The sequence below is a fragment of the Prosopis cineraria genome, unplaced genomic scaffold (assembly GCF_029017545.1).
Source record: "Prosopis cineraria cultivar Desert tree isolate PC_DT_omini unplaced genomic scaffold, ASM2901754v1 PC7, whole genome shotgun sequence".
In the NCBI taxonomy this organism is placed as follows: domain Eukaryota; kingdom Viridiplantae; phylum Streptophyta; class Magnoliopsida; order Fabales; family Fabaceae; genus Prosopis; species Prosopis cineraria.
Window position 1 is genome coordinate 24,281,047 of NW_026555338.1, and position 23,418 is coordinate 24,304,464.

The window sequence follows — 23,418 nt, forward strand, 5'->3', positions numbered from 1 at the left end:
GAGAAGTTTGAATTATAAAAGATATTTTATCCAAATTTTTATAAAATAGTTAAAAGTTTATGAATTTTATTATTATATAAAAATTATTTATTATTATTTTTGCTTAATCTTTGATTATTTAAGGTTTATAAAATATGAATTTATTTCATATTTCACGCAGATCACACTTTTAATACAAGGGCGTGACAGTCACGCAGAGGAACGATAATTCAATAAAAAAAATCGAATGGAGTGAAAGATTATAGAATGAAATGATAACCTTATCTACAAGCTTCTGTAATGTTAGGGGGGACCCCTGGTCCTCGTCTCTCCCCCTCCTCCGCTCCAAGGATGGTTTTCAAGAAATAAAGTTTATGCACTTCACCATCACATGTGAGATGACATTGTTCAGCTGACAATAAAACTGTGTAACTAGCTGCCAAAATAGAATGATGGATCTAATTGAAGTTTACAAGTAATTATCATAAAATGACAATACATTGTCTTTAACATGGCCCCCAAAAAGAAAAAATAAAAACAAAAGAGAGAACGAAAAGAAACTGACAAATTAAAGATACTTTATTCGGTGTTGTTTAATTTGCTCATTTTGGGTTTAGTTCTATCGAGGTCCTTCGAAATTCAAGCGTTGAGCAAGTTTTAAACAGCCAGCAAGATTCAAAGTTTCAAGAGAAGTTGAAAGAAATAAGGTGTTCGGGATACTGATTAGACGATCACAGTTTCTCAAATTCAGTGACGTCAGCTTCCGAAGATCTCCAGTAGATGCATCAACCTCCAACAATCCACTACATCCTTCAAGGTCTAGCTTCTCAAGATTCTTCACTCCTCTAAGATTTGGCGTCTTTATTAGGTTTTGAGAGCCACGTAGATCCATGATCTTCAACTTTGGCAAGGTCTGTTATGAAGCAGCAAAAGACAATTAACTAGCAAGCTGTGTACTCCTTTGGTCCTATATTTATAGGACAAAAAAATTCTCTTTAATATTATTTTTAAATTACTTTTAACATGTTTTATTAGAATAAAAAAAATTATATCTTATTAATTATGTCTTAAAATTGAATAAGTTTCCACTTCTACTCTCTAATAAAGATAAAAGGAATTATCGAGTTTTTATTAATTTTTTCTAATATATTAATAATAACAGAAATGTAAAAATGAACATAGAAAATAATGAAATATCCTATAAATAGAATCAAAATAAATATTCTCTCTCTATCCTATAAATAGGACCAAAGAAGCATTTGTTTTGATCCTATGTATAAGGCATTTTAATGATTATCATGTCCATGTTTACCCTTTTACTCCTATTAAATGTTGGGAAAGTTATTACATGTTAGAATATTTTATTTTTAAAGTATGTATATTTAATAGAGATAAAGTTAAAACTTCTTAAATTTTTAAACAGGGTTAATGAGATTTAAGGTAAATGAATTATAAACAAAATAAGAGGGAATATGTACCAGCATTACCAACAAGAAGCTAAGTCTATCTTGTCCAGAAGAGCATTATCGTACCTTTATGCCTTCCCACAATAGTCTTGCATTGCTATCAGGCATGATGAGTTCAGCAAGTTCAGCTGGCTCAAAACTTGATGGTAAATAGCTGAAAGGAAATTTATGCCATGAAAGAAATCGTAAATCATTGGAGAGATTATTCAGCTGCTTTCCTGAATATTTCACATGAGGGAATATGATTAGTCTGAGGCGAGTCATTTGTGATAAAGCTTCAGCCCTCAATGGCAGCATCTCATTCATATCTATATCTTCTTCCTTCAAGACGATGGCTTCAACTTTTTCGGTTCCCTACAACATGAAAACACGTGCACAAGGTAAAAGGAACATGTTGGATTTTATTTAATATGGGACCAATGATATTCTAATAAAGGTACTTAAATCCGAGCCAGTCTAGATAGTAGTTCAAGGGTCAGTATTTCAAACTGTAGTTGAACTGATGTCAGTCATGATATATATATATTTTTTTTTTGCTTAACATGATGTTGTTTTAGGTTTGGTCATGTGAGAAAAGATATATAAAATTCAACCAGTTGATGTGTTCATCACTTTTAACTGGACTGGTTACGAGACTGGTTCACTGATTTACTGGTCTGGCTAGTTGAGTTTTAATACCATGATTCTAATGATAGCAAGAAAGAGAAAGCAAAACCTCAGTAACTAATGTAATTATACATCAAAACAACACTTACTGTCTTTACAGCTTGAAGATCTTTGTACAACCAGAGTCTACTCCACTTTGCTGGCTCTTGAGGAAATTCTCCCTTTGCAACCTTCCATCCCAGTTCTTGAAGCAAATCATGCATCCAGATTCTTTCATTGACAATGACCATGAGTGATCTTTCACACAGAATGTTAATTCCAAGCTCAGGATTAAATCCACAATGGTGTAGGATTTTTCTGGCATAGTTCTCATCTTCTCCCTTGAAGAAACAAGCAACATCCAAAAATATATCCTTGTCGCTTTGCTCAAGCAAAAATAAACTTGTTTCCAGCACTCCCATAACCTCTTGGTTGGGATTTTCTTTCAATCTATCTAACTGTGCTTGCCACTCTGACTGTTTCCTCTTAAGCAAAGAGGAACCTAGCACTTTGATTGCCAATGGAAGGGCCTTAGCATATTGTAGAAGACTATGAGTCAACTCTTCAAATTCATCTTCAGGATCATCACTTTTAAAGGCTCTTCTACAAAGAAGTTGAAGAGCTTCTTCATCATTCAGTAGTTCAACCTTGTAAACTTTATTCACTCCATGTCTGTCCAGGATTTTCTCATCTCTAGTTGTTATGATGATTCTACTGCCAGGACCAAACCATTCAGGCTTTCCAACCAATTTCTGCAATTGTTCATCATGATCAACATTATCAACAACAATAAGAGTTTTACACTTACAAAGCCTGGTTCTTATAAAATTGGTTCCTGTGTGATCCTCCCAAACCTCTTGATCTTTCCCCACTGTTTCGCAAAGGAGCTGTTTTTGTAGACGGACAAGACCAGGACCCTTGTGAACTTTACTCACATCAAGAAGAAGACAACAAGCATCAAATTGGTGGGAAATTCTATCGTATACAACAGCAGCAAGAGTAGTCTTTCCTACTCCGGGCATTCCCAGAATCCCTACAAATTGAGCATGATCATCCGATGAGTCTAGATTTAGAAGCTTTTCAAAAGCTTCTGCACGAGATTGCATCCCAATTAGATCATCTGCCAGACTTGAGAATCTATGTTTTAGTATCTGGGTTACTTCCAGAACGATTTGATCAATAATATCAGAATCTGATGATCTGAAGAAAGAAAAGGGAAAATCACTTTTAAATCCCACGTAAGCAATCTAAATAGAAAAAAGTCCCATAAAATCACAAAATTATTCTGAAGTCCCTTGTTATATAACACAGACATCAATATCTGTTGGATAATTGTTAATTATTGCTGCTTATACTGGACAACTCGACTATCAGTAATTGACAACTTCAATATGCACATTGACTACTTCAGTGAAGAACTTAGAACGTCAGAGTAATCTTATATTGACAAGGGAATAATGAAGAGAGAGCAATAGAGAATCATATACAAGAAAACCAAACTATAAAGGAAAACAAGAGAAGATATAATTACTTACTTATCCCTCACATCATAACCAGAGAGATCGGCTGCTTGTCTCAAAGCTGTCCTCCATCTCAGTACTCTGTCACTTGAGCTTTGCTTATGTTTATTAAAGGCTTTTTCGAAATCCCCCCTCTGATTCCGTACCTCAGATGGATCGACATCGTAGAAAATTGGAAGAACAGTGTACCCCGGTTCTGCGATTCCCTCACAGATCTTTGCCAGTTCGTCCAAGCACCATGATGAATCAGCATAGTTTTTTGGAGAAGACGACGATTGAAATCCTGGACTGCTCAATAGCTTTGAGGAGTTCGGGTCGAATACGTTGTCCTCTTTGGAGCTTTTTATCATCCTTGAAGGTATATATACCTTTTCGTTGAAGAGCAGCATGGAGATGACCAGTGAAACTGTTGCGAGTATCCTCACCTCTGAAGCTCAGAAACACTTCGTATTTCCAGGTCCTTCGAGATGATGATGATGATGAGCTGCTTGGTAAGCTCAAGTGATTCATTATTTCTACAATGTAACAAGATGATCGGCTCACTTCCTAAACACAACAGAGACGGCAAACTGTCCTGTGAAGTAAAGCCGTCGTTGATTGGAAATTAAAAGAAGAAGGGGAAAGAAAGAGAGAAGTCGTCGTTGACGAAGTGGTAATATAATTTTTTTTAATAAAAAGTAATATAATTTTTTTAAATATAACGCTGAGGGGCCTTTATGGAAAAGATCGATCGCACGGCACATAAAAATATCCGAACACTATAACAGTGCTAAGTAACTGTGAACACTGACATTACAGGTCACCAAAGTGTGTGTGTATGTTTACATTTTACTTTCAACATAATAAAAAAATATAGTTAAATTATTAATATTTTTTAAATAAAGGGACAAAAATACTTATAAAATAATCAGTTACGGGCACTTAATATCTTTAAATGATAAAAAGGGCAAAAATATCCATAACATTATATGAATATGTGCAAAAATAATCAAATCGTTAACTTTGACCTAACACTGTTAACTTTGATCGTTAAATATTGACTGTATATGCCACGTGTCAGTCTTTGTTGATGTGGACCAAAAAGGGATAAAAATACTCATGAAATCATCGGCTAGGAGCAAAAATACCCATAATGTTACTGGAGTTAGTGCAAAAGTGACCAATACATCCAATCCCTTAAATGTTAACTGCTTAGTTGACACCTAAGCAAAAGTTGACTATTTTTTCTACTGATATAGACAAAAAATATTTCAAAATGAATTTTTATGAATGTTGATCGATCATTGTATGAGTATTTATAATGTTACTTTAGTAGGTGCAATAGTAACTAATTCATCAAAATCAATGTCATATGATTTTTTTCCATCACTGCGTATCTCGCCTCTTTCCTTTCTCCCTCTCCACTCATTTTTCTTGACTGAAAAACTTGAGATTTAACATAATGAGATAGGTTGCTCAAAACCAAAGATCAAGACCGAGTACATCTAATTTAAAAACATTGTTACAACCTTAAGCAATTGCATTTACGATAAATTTAAAATTTTCAAATGATTTTTGCCACTGCTGCAAAAAAAACAAGCAATTTAATTTGATATTAAGTCACAATGACATTTTCTCACATGATATTCATATAATAACTTATTAACTTTCAAAAAATTTTATCTAAAAATATTTTTTATCTACATCAATGAAAAAAATAGTCAACTTTTATTTAGGTGTTAGCTAAATGGTCAACATTTAAGGGATTGGATAGATTAGTCACTTTTGCACCAACTCTGGTAATGTTATGGATATTTTTGCTCCTGGCCGATAACTTCGTGAGTATTTTTTTCCTTTTTTTAGTTTACGTCAGCAAAGACTGACATGTGACATACACAATTAGCATTTAATGATCAAAGTTAATGATGTTAGGTTAAAGTTAACGGTTTGGTTGCTTTTGCACCTATCCATGTAATGTTATGGATATTTTTTCTTTTCCATCATTTTAGGATATTGGGTGTCCGTGATTGATTATTTTATAGGTATTTTTGCCCATTTACCCATATTTTTTTAAATTTATTATATAAGTATATTATTTTTAAAAAGTACTTTTTTCATATATAACCTTTTATGTTATTTATAAAAAATTATGAAAGGATAAATATGAAAGAAAATAATTGATAATCTATATCATTTTATATGTACAAAATGATGTATTAAAAAGATCATCAATTTTTTTTTAAAGAAATGTGAATTGTATGAGAGTTTTCTTTTTTAAGAATGAGTGACTATTCAGAAATGAAAAAAGAGAACAAATGTGAGAAAAGAGTATAATGATATTATATCTTAATTTAAAATTTTAAGGCTTAAGATTAATTCTCTTTTATTATTTATTAGTTATTAATCTCAATTTTATTTAATATAGACTTCCCATATTGATTTAAGTCTAACCACACCTTCACAATTTAACACATTTACTTACAATACCTTATTTTCACTGATTCCAAAATCGGACTGGATCGGACGGTCAGATCAATCCAACTGTCGACCGGTCTTGATTTCAGTTTAGTCAATATGAGAAAATCATTTTTGAGGTTGAACCGGGTTGGGTCATTTTGAATTGAGAATCAAATCTGATTTTTAAAAACCGGATTGTTAAAAAAAATATTTTTTATTTTTTTTTATCAATTTTTTTAGAAATGACTATTTTTTTAATCATTTAATATTATGTTGTATCACATGACTTATTAAATCATGATAAACTTAAATATTTAGTTTTTTCAAGTTAGGTAACAATTTAATATTTATTTCTCATATTTAGATTAGTATATACATATATAATTTTTTAAATTTAATTATTACATCACCGGTGTGATCATTAATCCAACCTAATCGAATCATGTAAATTATAAACTGTTGACTTTTTTAATTTAATATCCTGTCTGGTTGTGAAAACATTGCTCGTTTCCATATGTGTGTATATGTGGCCGTCAAAGCCGCAGTGAACTGCTACAGTTCCATGAAACACAACGTCTCTTTTATCCTTCAAACAACACTTAATGTGATTTTTCTCGTTAGCTAATAGCCAATTTATTAGTAATAATGTTGATATTAGTTATTGTTCACTTCTGCCTAGATGTTATGAATATGATTATCTTCCTTGTTGGCGATGTAACTGTGTTTTATCTTTCCCCCCTCTGGTGTGTTGTTGATATCTAGATTATTATAATCGCTATTTCTGTTAATAACCTCTATAATGGTCGGTTCTAATGGTTTTTTTTCTTTAAAAGGAATAGAAAGCGCTTTGGTATGGGAGACTAACATGAACGCTTACCTAGAAAAGCGCTAGCGTTCCTATAACGTTTTTTCTTTATACTAATGAGGCAAGTTGTTTAACAGCAAAGTACATTTTGGTGTTTATGAGATAAGAGATTTAGAGAGAAGCGATTAGAGAGATCAATGATGAATCATCTCATTAAGTGTGTTCTCATGATTATTGTTACAGTCTTTTTATAATAATAACCACTAACAGAACCAAAGAGACTAGTTACAGTGCTTGTTACAGGTATTACATCATTGGGCCATTGGGCCTAGCATAACGACTCTTAACCCCAATCTTTATACATATATCTGATATTTCCCTTGCTGATTTCTTAAACAAAAAAAAAAAAAACCAGAAAGATCGATGATAACAGATTTAGAGAGAACTGATTTATTGATAAATGATGAATCATCTCATTAAGTGTGTGCTTATGATTATTGTCAGGGTCTTTTTATAATGACCACTAATAGAACCAGAGAGAGTAGTCACACTGCTTGTTACATCTGTTATATCATTGGGCTAGTGGGCCTTGTACAACAACTTTTAAGCCCAATCCTTTTGCATATCTGATAGTGTTGAAGGAAATGAGAGTTGCCAAACCAGCATTTCACGTCAAATAGTTGAATCCTTATATTGAGAGACTATCGTTGTAAAACTATAGGTAATTAAATAATAAGAAGGCATACATAATTTAAGACCAACAAGATATGTGAAATTTCTCGAGTTTAATTAATTTATAAGCAAGTTATGACTATATATAACCTTTGATTGACGCTTCATGCTAAGGAGAGATAAGAAGGAACAGAGAAAGAGATGACTGATTTAGAGACAAATCATTCTTAAATATACCAAATACAAATAAAACAAAAATACAACCTTCAATCTCAGCCTTTATTACCTAAACTTCATGAATATTAAACCTCACAAATACTTATCAAGTAAACAAGAAAACAACAATTGCTGCAAACCAAGAAAACAACAATTGCTAACAACATTTTTCTGCTAAAACAAACAAAAGAAAATACAGAAAGTTCTCTAAGAATGGATTAGACCAAAAGCTAAGCAGTTTCACTTCTGTCAAGCTCTTCAAAGGAGAAAAATTCAAGCAATGTGCAAGTTCTGAACAGCCAGCCAGATTTAGAATTTCCAATGAGTTTAGAGCAAATAAGCGATTGTGAATACTAATAAGATTGATGCAATTTCTCAAATTCAAGAACTTGAGCATTGAAAGTTCGGCAATAGATGGATCCAATTCCAATAATCCAGTACAACCTTCAAGGTCGAGTCTCTCAAGATTTGGAACTCCTCCAAAATCTGGTGTCTTGATCACAGTTTTGGAGCCGTAGAGCTTCATTTTTCTCAAGTTGGGGAGCATCTGCTAAAGAGAAAAAAATATGATATATATATATATATATAATTATAAGAACATGAATTAAAGATATTCAACAAATAACAAATGCCAATATTAATCGTGGATTTGAATGGGTTACCCCTTTTTTCCTTGTTGTGTAATAGTGAAAAAGAACAAATGAAAGAACATTAACATCACCAGTTTGCCCTTCCATGCTGCTGTGAGGTTGCTATTAGGCATAATCAATTGAACAAGCATATCAGATTGAAAACTTGGCAGCCTTGTGAAAGGAAATTCATGCCACGAAATATATTGTAACTTGCTTGGAAGGTCATTCAATGTTCCAGAAAATTTCACATTCTGAAATATGAGCAATCTAAGGTTGCTCAAATGTGATAAATTTTCAATCCACAATGTAGTTGTTTTTGGCTCTTCCAAATCCTCTTCTGGCTGTTCCAAATCCAGAACTATAGCTTTAACTTCTTCAATAGCCTAGGATTAGATTTTATATAGAAATAATTAAATGTTACATTGATACTTTGATTTTATAAACATTAAGTAAAATAAATTGTCAACAAAACTTACTCTGTTTGTTGCTATGATCTCGAGAACATATTTGATATGGTAGAATAGGTACAATCTGCTTTGTTTTTTTGGTTGATGAGGGCATTCTTGGCGAACAATTTCTCGTCCCATTGCTTGCAACATACTATGCATTTGTATTCTTTGATTTGAAAGTCACAAGTGATTTTTCAATAAGAAGTTTGATTCCTATCTCGGCAGAAAAACCATAATCATGCAAAATTTCACTTACACAATCTATGTCCTTCCCTATAAAAAACATGCAATATCCAAAAAACATTTCCTCAGTCATGTTATCAAGTTCATCAAAACATTTTCTGAGCACCATCATTATCTCATAAGGAGGAATAATTTGTTCTCTATCCAAGAAATTTCTCCATTCTGCAACGCTTAACCCATGCAAGCATGAGCCTAACATTTCAACTGCTAATGGAAGGCCATCAGCATATTCTAGTACCCTATTAGTCATCTTTAAAAAATCACTCTTGATAGGATAATCCCTTGTAAAAGCTTTTGAGTGAAATAGTTGAGAAGCTTCATCCTTAGTCAATAATTCTGGTCTGTAAAAAGCATCAACCTTAGAAATTTCAAGGACTTGTTCGTCTCTAGTTGTTATAATGATTCTACTCCCTCGACCAAAATGATCAGATTTCTCATCCAAGTTTAGTTCTTCAATATCATTTACAAGATCAACACCATCAAGAACCATGAGAATCTTTTGATTTCTTAAGCTTTTGCATGTTAAGAACCCTTCTTCTAGAATGTCTCTTATCCCTGGATTTTCTGTCTCCAAATTTCTACAAAGAAGCTCTTGCAAAGATAGATCACCATGCTTCAAACGTATACTTACATTGGGAAGGAAACTAAAAGCATCAAAATTGTGAAAGATCTTAAAATATAGAACTGTAGCAATAGAAGACTTCCCTAATCCACTCATTTCGCAAATTCCTACAACTCGAACTATATCATCCGAACCCAAATCCAAAAGCTTTCAACTTGTTCAACTCGAGATTGCATTCCAACAAAACTGAAAAAGCCATAAAATATTTTATCTATTTTTGTCTTGGCCTCCGTGACAATTTTCTAAATTACCTGATACTTTGAGATGAAAAATACAAGGAGAAAACAAAACACCAAATCAATCAAATTTGATTCTTCGTGAGGCTTGAGGGAAAAGTTTGTTTTTTTTGTGGTGCAACTATGATGATACTATATATCTTGACAGTCTAACCACATTATACTTGGATGATTATGATTATATATATTTTTTAAATATCTTTTTTATTCAAAATGAAGTAAATATAAAAAAACTTCAAATTTCAATTTCTTTTTAAAAAATAATGACTATGACAAAGAGGCTATCAAAATCATTCGGTCTTCATTTAATATGAAGTGTTCAGATTTACAATAGTACTATGTTGCTGTTCTACAATGACCGAGAACTTATCTAAATATATAAGTGGATAAAGGGGAAATTTTTTTTTTCTTTTAAAAAGCAACATATATATGATGAATTTAGCTTTTACTAATTAATCAACATATATATGAATTTTTTGGCAATAATTGATGTCAATAGCTAGTTGCTTTAATGACAATATCACCTCCTTCTTTTGAAAGAGTTCCTGAGTTTAAATTGAATATTGATGTGTTGCGTGTGTGCATGGGTATGCGCATTTTCCTTTCTTATGAGCAAAAGCTAAATCAGGGGTAAAATTTAAAACAAAATTTGGCAATAATTGATCCACAGTACTATCCGTGCAAGCAAAACTATTGAAAAATCAAGGGTAAAGTTACTCACAAATTTCGTACATCCAAGCCATATCTGGCCACTTCTTTCATATCCCACCTCCATCTTCGTGCCTTGTCTAAATCTCTATTAAGTGTAAGTTTCTTCTTGTTGAGCAAAGGTTTCTGGATCCACATCGTAAAAAACTGATATAAACCTGTATGGAATGTACCAGTGACCAGAGCGATGAGCCTCCTGATTCATAGCCAGCCTCCATGTGTTCACCTTGTCTAAATATGCCTCAAACCAGTTTTTTTCTTCAAGTTCAGCAAAGAATGGATTGACATGAAAAGCTGGTGCTGGCCTTAACATGCGAGCATGTATTCGTGGAACAACACTTGAGAGTTCCTCTAAACACCACGATGAAGAAGCATAGTTTTTGGAGAAAACAACAACACGAATCCAGGCTTGTTTAATTGCTTGAAGAAGATGAGGTGGAATATTATTGGAGTCTCTGATAGCTTCAAGCTTCTTATCATCTCCGAAGGTTATTAAACCTTTTCTTTGAAGAGCAGCAGAAAGGTCACGGACGAATCTGCTAGTTTTGCTGTCATCGCCTCGAAAACTTATGTACACATGAATCGGTTTCGATGATGAGATTATTTCTGGATCCTCCATGGGAAATTAATGAAGCTCCAAATAATGGAATAACAGTTGCTTATTGATCAAGAATTTGGTTGCGGAATTACTTGTTCCTATTAAATGATATATAATGTGGAATCGGTCCAAATTTTGACCAAAAGGAACAAAAGGAATAGGTCCAAATTAATGACTACCGTATTTTGTCCCCCAAAAATGCCCCCAACTGTTTGTCGTATTTCTGCCATTCATAAGAGAAAAGTTAGCCGCAACTTTCAAATGTCTGCATAACGGAGATAATGACAAGCACCATCACATGATGAGCAATCTGGACCGTTCAAAGTTTTAATCTCAACGGTTCAGATTGCTGTGATGAGCATTATGGTGCTCATCACATGATGAGTACCAAACCAGTCTCCTGTATACATGTATACGTGGTAAAATATGACTATAATACCTTATATATATATGCATTGCTGGAAAAAAAATATTACATTTGGTGGAACCAGAAATACCCTCCCCAGCTCTTCCAACATAAGTGTGAGAAATTAAACCTTTGTTTTACTACTTGATTAAGCACGATCGAATATTATGAAGACTTGGAAATTTGAAATACTATTTATATATGTTTGTTGAAGATTTATTAATTATACTCAACATAGCTTCTTATTTGTGAAAGGCTGATATTGATATTATCTTTTCCCATTCTTTGAATTTGTTTGGATTTACAAAGTGTATGAAAAAATTAACAATAATGTCCCTATGGACATTAGGGGATTAAAGCGCTGACAATATTACAAAAATAGCTAATTAGGAGTAACTTATATATTCAAAAATATTTTAGGTAAGTGGATAACGTCCTAATTAATTTGTCAATAAATTTATTTTATCAAAATATTATTTTAAATAAAACACATGTACCAATAGATTTTTTCAGTTTGAATATTTTGTTAATTAAACTATTCTATCTTGTGAAGTCATAGTGTGTATGGTGAATCATAGTTAAATTATTGTACGTGTATATACATTCTTTTACAAAACATACTTTTAAAATTGACAAAAATTTTTTTATACAAGTTTTGGTAACATTTTACTTAATAAAGTCAAGCATGGAAATTAGTAATAAGAGATTTGTGAGACATTAGTTATGAATTTTCATATTGAGAATGATTGGTATTTTGAACGATTCATACGGGTTTGATATTAAAAATAGAAAATTAAATCTTAATAGTAATTTTCTCACATGCTTGAAATTAATTTCAAAGAGACTGAATCAGAATGCTGATTGTTAATGACAGTCTCGTTAGTCCTTTGACACGCCATGATTAAATCCTAGCTAGTTTGGTGTTCGTTTCACGCTTGTTATTCATGAGCTTACTACTCATACTTGTTTCATGCCGTGCTTGTTTCATGATTTCTAGCCTTGATTGTTAGTTAGTTACCCTTGCAAATTGTTTGCTCACACTTTTTAGTTATTTACCCTAATGGAATTTATGTACACACTTGTTGTTCGTTCAGATAAAGTTCTATTAAAGAATATTTTGAAATTACTATTTTTAAAGGAATTTTATTAAACAAGTTGATTTTTATGAATAGATTTCTTTATAATGAGGGATGCATTTCTTAGCTATTTAATACAAGCCTGATAGTTAGAAAGTAGAATTTGATTGTTGTGTTATCATCATACAGGGATGTTTTTAGATTAGATGCTTAAATGAAATTATTTGATTTGAGTTATGCACTTCTGCTATTCTAAATGACTATTTTAGTTAAATTCATTCTTATTCCATTTATATATCTTTCTTTTATTTCTTTTAATTTTAATTTGGGATGTTATTAACTGAAAAAGATATTTTGGCCCTAGTTGTTGTAGTTGGACTTGTATCTTAAGGTGTTCATTAGGGAGTTTTATTTCCAAACTGAACTTCAAACAAATCTCAATTTGATGTAGATTTAAACTTTGTAATTTTGTCATAGTTTGATTCTAGGTGCTCCACATAAACTATAAACAGGACCCTCGTATTTATCTTAAGATTGAATGTCTAATTTTATATTATAAATTGCTATTACAGGAATTTTGGGAGGTCTTATTTTCAGAGGGGGTTTTGCCAAAATTTCTTTTGTAAGTTTGCAATTTTCAATTTATATGAAAAGTATTATAAGAATTTCCAATCATCCTACTAATATACTCAAAGTATTAACTTAAGAGTTTCTTTGGTCAAGGCATAAGGGATGTGAGTTTTTTGCCCATATCCTGCATCAATCAGACCTAATTTTTAGGGTGTGTCAAATATATTCTCTATTTGTGAGGTTGCTCAATGTACTAGAAGGAGAAGAATGAGCCTACACTTATGAAAGTAATTATAAACAACTAGATCAAGAATAATCTAAAAGTTTGTGGCAGCCTAAATCGTAGCATAATAGTTTAATTATTCTCTCTTAAGTTCGACCACGTATACTCCAAAATTATTACCATATCAATTCCCTACACTTACGGGAGCCTGAAAGCTAGAATAGTTAAGCCCAAATTTTCTAGGCCTAATCTAACCCAACTACCTATTTTAGACCCCAATTAATACTTTTATATGATTTTAGGCCCAATTTAATCCATAATTAGATGCCTAAACATGTTATTAACACCAAGTAACCTTAAATACAATTTATTCCTCAATTAAACATAAAAATAATTTCAATCCCAATTTTAAATCCTCAATTTCCTCAATTAAGTCCTTTAAATAAAAACTAGGATGTTATATCTACCTTATGCCATTTCTCACATGACAATGACAATACTAAGCACTTTTTAATCAATCATGCCAACCACTATGCGCAAATCTCAATAGGATCTACATTATGTACATTTTCACAACGCCCTATATATACTCATTCAGGTGAACTTCCACCCATTCATAATCATGCAAATCCAATACATATGTAATGCCATATTCATAGCCATTCTCATGTTTAACTTAACCATGCAATCTTTTCCAAACTCATTAGTCATACTCAACGCATCACATAATCACTCTCATATTCATTAACCGATGTTCACATATTCATTTATGATACCACACCACTTAATCAATCATTCACCATTGTAACATACATATTCAACATGGAACTCAACCACTTAATCTCGCAAAACAAGGGAAAACAAGCTCACATTAATTCCACATATTATCATATATTAATTATACATGACTCATAAATGCAAGCATCAAACTAGAGTTGATAATTCGGTCGGATTGGGCTTATTTAGGTCAGGCTCAATTTGAGTCAGGCTTATTTGGATTGGGTTTAAAATATCTTACCCTTTCTAAAAAGCTTATATAGTCAAGCCCAGCCCTAACACTCTGGCCCGAATATCCAAAAATTTTTAAAAATATTTTTTTATTTTTTGAACCAATTTTAATTTTTAAATAATTTTGTTAAGAATAAAATATTATTTTAGCTTTAAAAGTATAAAATAAAAAATAATAACTTATCAACTTTGAATTTAAGTAGCTTTGTTACCGTTTTATTGTATTATGTGTAATTTATTCATCAATATTGCCTTTAATTGTAAATTAATATCTTAGTTGTTTAAATATTTTTCTTATCACGGTCATATATAAATGTTTTAATTAAATTATATTATTTTAATTATTATCAAGTTGATCTTAATTCAATCACGATAGGCCACTAACTTAAAATCATTGTCCCAATTAGTTCAAAGTTTTTAAAATTTTTAGGTAAACTATACTTTTTATTTTTAAGAATATGAAAAAACTAGCCATCATTATATTATATAAAAAATTATTTAATTATGCGTAAAATACTATTTTTTTGGAATTTTTTATATTATTTAACCCTTACATAAAAGGATATTTACTCTAGTTTACTCTTACTTTTTAGCCAAGTCTGGTGTGGATGATAATTAAATAATTATCTAAGAATATTATTCTATTTTTAATGTTTATCTAGTAGTAGAGTCGAGAATTCGTACATTCTAAATTTTGTTTTTAAAATTAATTTTAATTTTAATTTTATTTTAAAATTCATTATCTTATTCTATAAAAAATATAAAATATATTTTTTTTGATACTCAAATGATGTGTAGGACTCAATTTTTTTTAAAAAAATTGGGTCTTAAAATATAAAAATCAATATTCAAATATATTTTAAATATTATTTTGAGATATTTTATTAATTAAAAATAAAAAATATCAAAATATAAATATTTTTAATTTTTTTAAAAACAACTATAGTGATGCACTCTAATATATGGTATTTTAATATAAAATGACATAAAATTTAAAGAATTAATGAATATTTATTATATTTTATCTATTTTTTAGCAAATTTATTTTTTATTTGGGTATTCGGGCTAAGTTTGAACCTGATCGGGCTTGGCTTGAAATTTCTGGAGAACCTAATTAGGCCTAAGAATTAAAAAATTATTTTTTAGGCTCAACCCTAAATTTTTCGAGCAGGTTCAGTTTGGCCTAAATTATTGATTCTACATCAAACATCTATAAGAATTGGACTCACGATTACCTCAACTCTTGAGCTGCCACCCTAAAAGTACAATTTATAAAAGTACAATTTAGATTCTAAGGGAGCTTCCCAAATGCACAAATGGCTCTAAAGGCAGTCAATCTCCAACTAGAACCATTAATTGTCATTAATGATTAATCATCATTAATTAGTCCTTAATAAAAGTTAAGGCTTAAGACCCCTATTAATGACATTAACCATAAACAACCTCATTTTAAGCTTCTGTTCACTTATTTAATTTCCATTTAGCTTGACTAATATACACTGTTAAACCACTTCATTTACTTAAACAAGGGTACTTAGTATTAAAGTTAACTCTAAACCCATCATTAACATTCTTAACACTATCATTAACTTAAGCTAATGATTGAAAATATAGAACAACATCCCAAGACCCATTAAAGTCATAGGAATAGGAAAAACTCAACTTGAAGTTTGGACCTTACTCCCCAATCCTAGAAAACTTAACAAAAAAACATAGAAGGGGAAGAAGAAGACAAGAGGAACTTTACCCAAGGGTTTAACAACCTTAAATGGCCTTTAAACATCCATAAAGTTGAACTTTAGTAGAGCTGTTACTTTCCTTTTTCCCACTCTTGCATTTCCTATATATGTTTTCTAAAGCAATTTGTAACATCCCAATTTAAATTTTAATAGTTAATTTGGATTAATAGAAATTTTAAAAAATATTTAGAGATAAGTAAATTAGTAGGAGATGATTATTAAATCTAACTTAGGATATAATTTTAAATTAAAATTTTTAAAAAATATTAATTAAAAAAATTAATTAATTAAATTATTATTATTATTATTAAAAAAAAGAGAAAAGAAGAAAAGGTATGAGAAAGAGGAAAAAAAGAAGAAGAAGAAGAAGAGAAGCACTTTCGGCGTCCCGTGTGCTGCAATCATTACGTATATATAATAATAATAAAAAAAAAAGAATGAAGAGAGAGGAAAGAAGAAATAATAAAAAAAATGTGGGACCCATTACATTTTTATAAAAACTCACCTGTTTTCTTCGTTTCTTCATTCTTTCCTTTGTGCGTAAGCTGAGGCAGAGTGAGCGTGAGTCACCGGTGCAGGAGATATGAGTTTTTAAGGTAAGAGTTTTTAATAGGATATTTAGGATGTGATTTTAAGTTTTTCAAAACTAATTAAGTGTTCTAAAAATTTTTTCTTAGTCATCCTTCTTCTTTGGTTTCTGATTTTATGGTGGTAGAAAATTTAGGATTTGAAAGAGGGATGAATTTATGTTGAATAAATATGATTTTTGAGATTGTTAGTAGCATAATAAATGTTCTAGAGTATAAATTTGTTGATGATCTTTGAATTTGTGGCTTATGGATCAAATTCTAAACTAGATCTGAAAATATATGTTGATTTATTGAGGTTTAGATGATTATTTGGGATGAGAAATGAATTATTATGGCTATAGGATTATGATTCTAAGCTAGAGACTCAATTTTTAATTTTTAGGTATTTTAGGTGTGAATTTATAAAATAAAAAGAAAATTTTGATAATAGAAATTAGTTTAAAAGCTGATTTTTATATTATTAATATTTATTGATGACTAAAAAGGAGTTAAAAATTTTACTTAATAGTATTGACTCTAGATTTATATTAAGATTGAGATTAGGAATTATGTTATATTTTTAATTCTATTATTAGAATTATTTTATTAGTTTCAAAAATTAAAACTAATATTTATAAATAATATGTTATTTGTAGATTGTATTATTGGTGAAGATTGTGGTGGGAGAGAAATTATAAGGAATAATTTATTAAAAAAGCCACGAGGTAACTATGCTTTTAATTTATGATTAGTGTTACTTCATGTTAATTGGGTGATTATTGAGAAAATTATGAATTTTGTAATATTGTATAATTGTGCAATATTATTATGAATTTGTTTGATTATTGTGGGAGGTATTAGGAGACTTGCTATTATTGTTGTATTTATTATTGTTGATTATTGGAGCTTAATAGGTGGTTTGTAAGGGCTCGGGCTAATTTACCTTTGGCCGGGTAATTTAGCACCGAGTGAGAGCTACGGCTCGAGGTTAATGGAGAGATATAAGGATGGTTATTTGTGTGTATTGTAATATTTCTTATATTTGTTGGAATTACATTATTTTTAATTTTCACTTAATAAGCACACACTTAACTGTTTGTATATACTATCATAAATTGGCTTTGATTACTGGGACTTTTGAGTCTCATTATGTGGTTAATAATTTTCAGGAGAAGAGCCACGAGTGACACGTGGAGGAGTCCCAGAGGCTTAGTGATATAGATCCACTGTCTCTTTTGGGTATTTGATTTATGATTTATAATGTTTTATATTGCCAATATTAGGGCTTTTTGTTTATTGACAATTATATAAATATATAAATGTAATCATGCCTTTCAAACTATTTCTATTTTTGGTGCACTTTGATTGACTGTAATTTTAATATTTAGTTTACTTTGGATTGGTTAAAATGGCATGATTATGAGGCCAAATAATTGGCTTGTGTTGAAAATTGACTAAATGTGATTTAGTTTACTTGTTGGGAGTATAAGGATGGACAAATGTGATTTAGCCTAATGACATGTGGGAGGTAAAAATTTATCTGAAATGTTATATTGTGTGAGTTGAAGCCAATTATAAAATATTTTATATTGAAATTATTAATATAAAAATGTGTTGGGTGGCTGTAACCCAACTATAGTTGAGTTAAATTATTTAAAAAAAAAATTTGGTGTGTTACACAATTTGTGATTTTGGAATTTAAATTTCCATCACATCTACTATGATAGATGACACAGAATGGGAATCCTAACTTAAAACCATTAATTTTGGCCCAAAGTGGCCCAATAGCTCCCTAAACCTTATTCTAAGCTCAACCTAAATGGTCATCCACTCACTATAATTAACTCCTAAAGACCTCAATTAATTAATTAAACCCCTTTATTATGTTAATTAATCCCTATATTGAATTTTAAGATGTTACACCAAACATCTCTAAATATTCCAAAATAACGTCCAACTGATCCATTTGCAAATAGTAAACATGTAATTTTAGCTCCTTTTCTACCCAGCTTTATAGGCATTCTTTCCCCTTCATCCCTTGCATTTGCAATAATGTGAGAAAGTTTCTTTATCCTTACAACAAATAGATAAGGGGATAAAGGGTCCCTTGTCTCACATCTCTAGTCGAACAAAACCATCATATTTTGCCCCATTCCAAAGTAAACTACATTGAGGCTAAGTTAATCCAGGCCAAAACAACTTCAACAAATTTCCTTAGCTGCCCAACTTCATCCAAGAATCTACTAACTCATATGATCATATGGCTTTTCAAGATTAATTTTGATAGCCAAATACCTTCATTGCAAAAAAATGACTTTCGACCCTTAGTGGCGACATTGTGTAGCCACTAAAAGTCACCGCCAAAACTTAATTTTTAGTGGTGACTTTTAAATGTCGTAGCTAAAGGTCCCTTTTTAGCGGTGACTTTTAAATGTCATCACCAAAGGTCCCTTTTTAGTGGTGACTTTTAATTATTGCCACTGAAAATTACTTTTATTGGTAACAAAATATTTTAGGTTAAGTGTAAAAAATGTCCCTAAAGTACACATGAAGGATCACAAATGACTCTAAACTCAACTATAGGTTATTTATATCCTTCAACTTTAAAAAAATCAATGCTCTATTACCCTGACATTTAGTCAATATATTTTGATCGTTTGTTCATCTGTAAGGCCTAGGATTTTTCGTATTTGGCAAGCCATGTATGCTAGATTAGTGGCTGAGTTGGTAGATGTGTTGGTTTCAATGTGTTACATGACATTTGATCTAGGAAAAGAAGAAATGAAGAGTACTGAGAGGCATTTAAGTTGAAGAAATGCTGAAGTGAACTAGAGACTATCTTCTGTGTTTCTCAATTTGACACCGATTATGAGGTGCTTCTTAATGAGTATAATGTCATGATCAAGTTTGGTAGGTGATTTCACAGGTTCTTTTTGGGTATCAATTAAAGAAAGAGGGTCTCATTCAGAAGTTAAGGAGATGGAGATGTGGACTACCCACCTCTATTGAGGTATTGTTTCTATGGAAAAATTACATTGAAATAGGCATCGTGGAATGAGAACAACCCTAGAAGAAGATTTTTTGGGTGTAAAAACTAGAGCCAAGTATGCCTTAGCACTAATCTCCCTTGATATGAATTTTTTGTGGTCTGGGTACTAAGTATCGAGTATGAATGTCAAGGTGGATGCCATTTTTCTCATGGTTAGATAATGAAATGGAGGAAAGGCCAAAGCATGTTATTCTTTAGATTTTAGGTCATATTGAGAGGTTGATTGAAGAGAATGAAGGGCTATGTGGATGATGAGAGAAGGAAGAAGAGATTGATGGCATTAGACATAGGTTGGATGAGATGAAGAAGAAGTTGAAGAAAGCAATAGGAGCTTTAATATTGTCTTGGGTTGTCCTTGTAACATATTTAGTTGTTCCTTTGTTTATAGGAATGTAATATATTTTTATAATGTTATATGGACCTTTTATGCTTTTGTTTGGGACCATTGAAGATTAAACTAATTGGGACCATTGAATTTTTAGAATTTTGTAAGAAGATGGCATATATGAAGAATTAGTCATGTAGACCCTTTATGCTTCTATTCCTTTGTAAGAAGAATTGTGTCCTTATGCATTTATAATGATGGCATATCTAGCCATGTTTCTCTATACCATATGTATACACCTATACATATCTAGCTTTGATGATGAAGATAGAACAAGATAGAATAATGAATAGCTAAAGTAAACTTTAATAAATTGCTATCGAAATAGAATAATGAAACAGAGAAGCCTTTAAAGGTTGGCCAACAAGGTAATAATATTAATCAATATTGTTATGAAGTTATAATATCTTAAATGATGGCTCCATACAAGGTTGAAGCAGCTAAACAAGGCTACAACCAAATGACAGATATCATACCAAACACAAATGATGGCTTTATACAAAACTCAAAATTAGAATGATGCCAACATTAAAGTTTGCCATATACAAAATGGCTATATACAAAACATACAAAAGGCCTAACACACTAAATTACAATCTCTTTTCTTTTTGGTCTTTACTATCTAACCATCCTTTGCCTTTGACCTTCAAGGTAGGAGCCACTAACACTAGGATTCCCCCTACCATGTTAGACTAGTAGTTTAAATAAGAGGTTTGAGGGTTGACTAATATTTCCACCTAAATCTCTTGATGCAATCCTCCTAATTGGTGCAGTAGCCACTGTTTGCTTCTTTCTTCACAGTTGACTCTTATTGGGATTAGGAACCTTATTTTTAGATCTACATTTTGATGCATATGCTCCTCAGTTGTGCCATCTTCAAGTACCACCTCAAATGGTATTCCAGGTTGCACATGTAAAGTACAATGTATTATTGTATAGAATTTGAGGAAATGTAAGTCAATTACTACTACAAAGCTATAAATTAAACTTACATTATAAACTGTCCTTCTTGTGGCTTCATCAACTCAGATCCCCATGCCAACCTCAGTCCTTAGTCAATAAATTGCTTTGCTGCGAAGTGTCTTGACTAGTACATGAATGTTAGTTGTAGGAGTGAGTAATGGGGGAGGTATATGGTTGACAGATTATTGAGTACCTTGGTTGCTCTTAGTTTACTCTTGCTAGGAGAGTATATGAGTGGGTGGTGGGAGAGGTGTCAACAAGTCCTAGTTGACAAATCCCCTAGCCTTTTTTAGTCATAGGTCTTTATTAGTAGAAGGTCTTTATACTCTATACATATAAATGATGAAGTGTAAATAAACTATATAGAAATGAAGCCATTTCATGTAAAAGACAAGTGTCATTACTGACCTATTTGCAATATGACTTCTTGTGACCTAGCTTGTGACAATAACTACAAGTCATTTTGGCACCCTTCTTATTGATTTTCTTTACTCGAGGTGCAAGCATGTCAAAGCTTGCATCACACTTGATAACAAGTTGTGAATTACCTCTTTTCCTTCTCCTTGTAGATTCATCAGTCTTATACCTCTTCGTCTTTGGCCTCCTTGGCAAAGGTTCAATTGGTTACGGCTTTATAGGTTTAAATTGTTGAGGCTTAAGAATTTTTGACCTCTCACAAGTTGGAATTTAACTTCATAGCTACACATATGTGTTGATTTATGGTAGTAGTAGGATATTTGGGATTTGGGTGTTATTCTAGCACAATACATTGCATATATGGCATGTTGGCATGGGATTCCAATTAAATCTCATGCCTTGCAAGTGTATTCCTTTCGTGTTAAGAACACAATATGCCTATCTTGCCCCTTAGTCACCTCATACCCTTCATCCTTATTGAAAAGTACTTAGCACTTACATGCCAATCCTTTGTTAGTTTCAAAAAGCTTCACACTTTAGACTATAATTAGAAGTCCACCTTTCTAAAATCTTACCGCTATTTGCCCACTTAGTCATCATTTTATCCTAATACCGTTAAACATCCTAATTATAGGTAGGTATCTAAACTCCTCAATCCAAGCATTCAGGCTCTCACAAGTATTACTGTCAATTACCTAAGTCCTACTCCTAGTTGTAAAGTAAGCTTTATACCCAAGATTGTAGAGGATATGATACCAAAGCCTTTATTGCTGCCTTACTTAATGTTCTAACAGCCTCTAGGTTGTCCTTGAACATCTCTTCAAATGTACTCTAGCCACAAGCGAAGAACTTTTTCTTCAACCACTTCCATTATTTGCTTTAATTAGTGTATATGTGTCTTGTACATAATTTGTGCTCTTCTATAAGCAAGACCTCCTTTATGGCCAAGTGGAGTCCTTATGAATAAAAGAACTCAATAAGGCAATACAGTGTAAATCATACTAGGCCCAAAAAAATTTTACTTAATTACCTTTTGCATATCAGACATCAAAGTGATAGATAAGCCATCATCTAATTCAAAGGAGATTTGAAGCCACTATAAAAAACATCTCTAATTATGGGTATTCTCCTTCTGGGTTAGACCAAAAGTAATTGGGTAGAGGGAATCATCAACATCTAAAAAACAAGTAGTTAGTAGTAGAATGCCTCTTACTTTCCCCTTTAGAGAAGTGCCATCTAATTTGATAAAAGGCTTATACCTTTTTCTCCAACCAACCTGTTAAATTTCATGTGAAGTAAGCTCTTGTGACTTAGTTTAAATATAGAAAGCTATGTTAAACACAGTAGTTCCAGATCTATACCTTTAATGCATTTAAGTATACTAATGTATGGCTAAAGACCCTCCTTCCTTGCTTTACAGCTTTTTTGCTTAGCTCCAAGCCTATGTCAAATCCAAGATTTAAATCCCTCAATTCAAAACAATATGCTTCAAGCTTAAAAAATTCATCCTTATAGCTCCCTTCTAGTTCTTGCATTATCCTCCTTTTAGTCTTGCTGACTTACACTTAACTTGAACTCATGCTTTAGATCTTTCTTCACATCAAAAATCTTATACTATGGCCTCTCTTGGACTTCATCTTTAAAGTGCTCTGTGATCCAGTTAACTGAGACTTTAGGGTTCATAAAGACATTTATGCATATGTGTCCTATAGAGAGGGTCTTAATTTTCAATCGAGGTAAATTTTGATCCACAGAAGCAAAGAGTAAGAATGGGCATCCCTTCATA

The 23,418-nt window shown here is 31.6% G+C and overlaps 3 protein-coding genes and 1 pseudogene across 3 annotated transcripts; all 4 read right to left on the reverse strand.

Annotated features, from left to right (window-relative positions):
- Positions 1-315: 315 nt before the first annotated feature.
- On the reverse strand, positions 316-4,186 carry LOC129315088 (disease resistance protein RUN1-like; annotated as a pseudogene).
- Positions 4,187-7,738: 3,552 nt separating this feature from the next.
- LOC129314799 (probable WRKY transcription factor 19) lies at positions 7,739-11,205 on the reverse strand. Its single transcript, XM_054958224.1, has 2 exons — positions 10,643-11,205; positions 7,739-8,286 (listed from the first exon to the last, which is right to left on the reverse strand). Exons 1-2 carry the CDS (start codon positions 10,694-10,696, stop codon positions 7,897-7,899), a joined length of 444 nt encoding a protein of 147 aa, XP_054814199.1. The 5' UTR covers positions 10,697-11,205; the 3' UTR covers positions 7,739-7,896.
- Positions 8,304-8,992, reverse strand: LOC129314798 (probable WRKY transcription factor 19). The gene is made up of 2 exons (XM_054958223.1): positions 8,848-8,992; positions 8,304-8,754 (listed from the first exon to the last, which is right to left on the reverse strand). The coding sequence occupies exons 1-2, from the start codon at positions 8,977-8,979 to the stop codon at positions 8,398-8,400; spliced, it is 489 nt and encodes a 162-aa protein (XP_054814198.1). The 5' UTR covers positions 8,980-8,992; the 3' UTR covers positions 8,304-8,397.
- LOC129316617 (disease resistance protein RUN1-like) lies at positions 10,721-11,248 on the reverse strand. The gene has a single exon (XM_054961028.1). The coding sequence runs from the start codon at positions 11,246-11,248 to the stop codon at positions 10,721-10,723; it is 528 nt and encodes a 175-aa protein (XP_054817003.1).
- Positions 11,249-23,418: the final 12,170 nt, after the last annotated feature.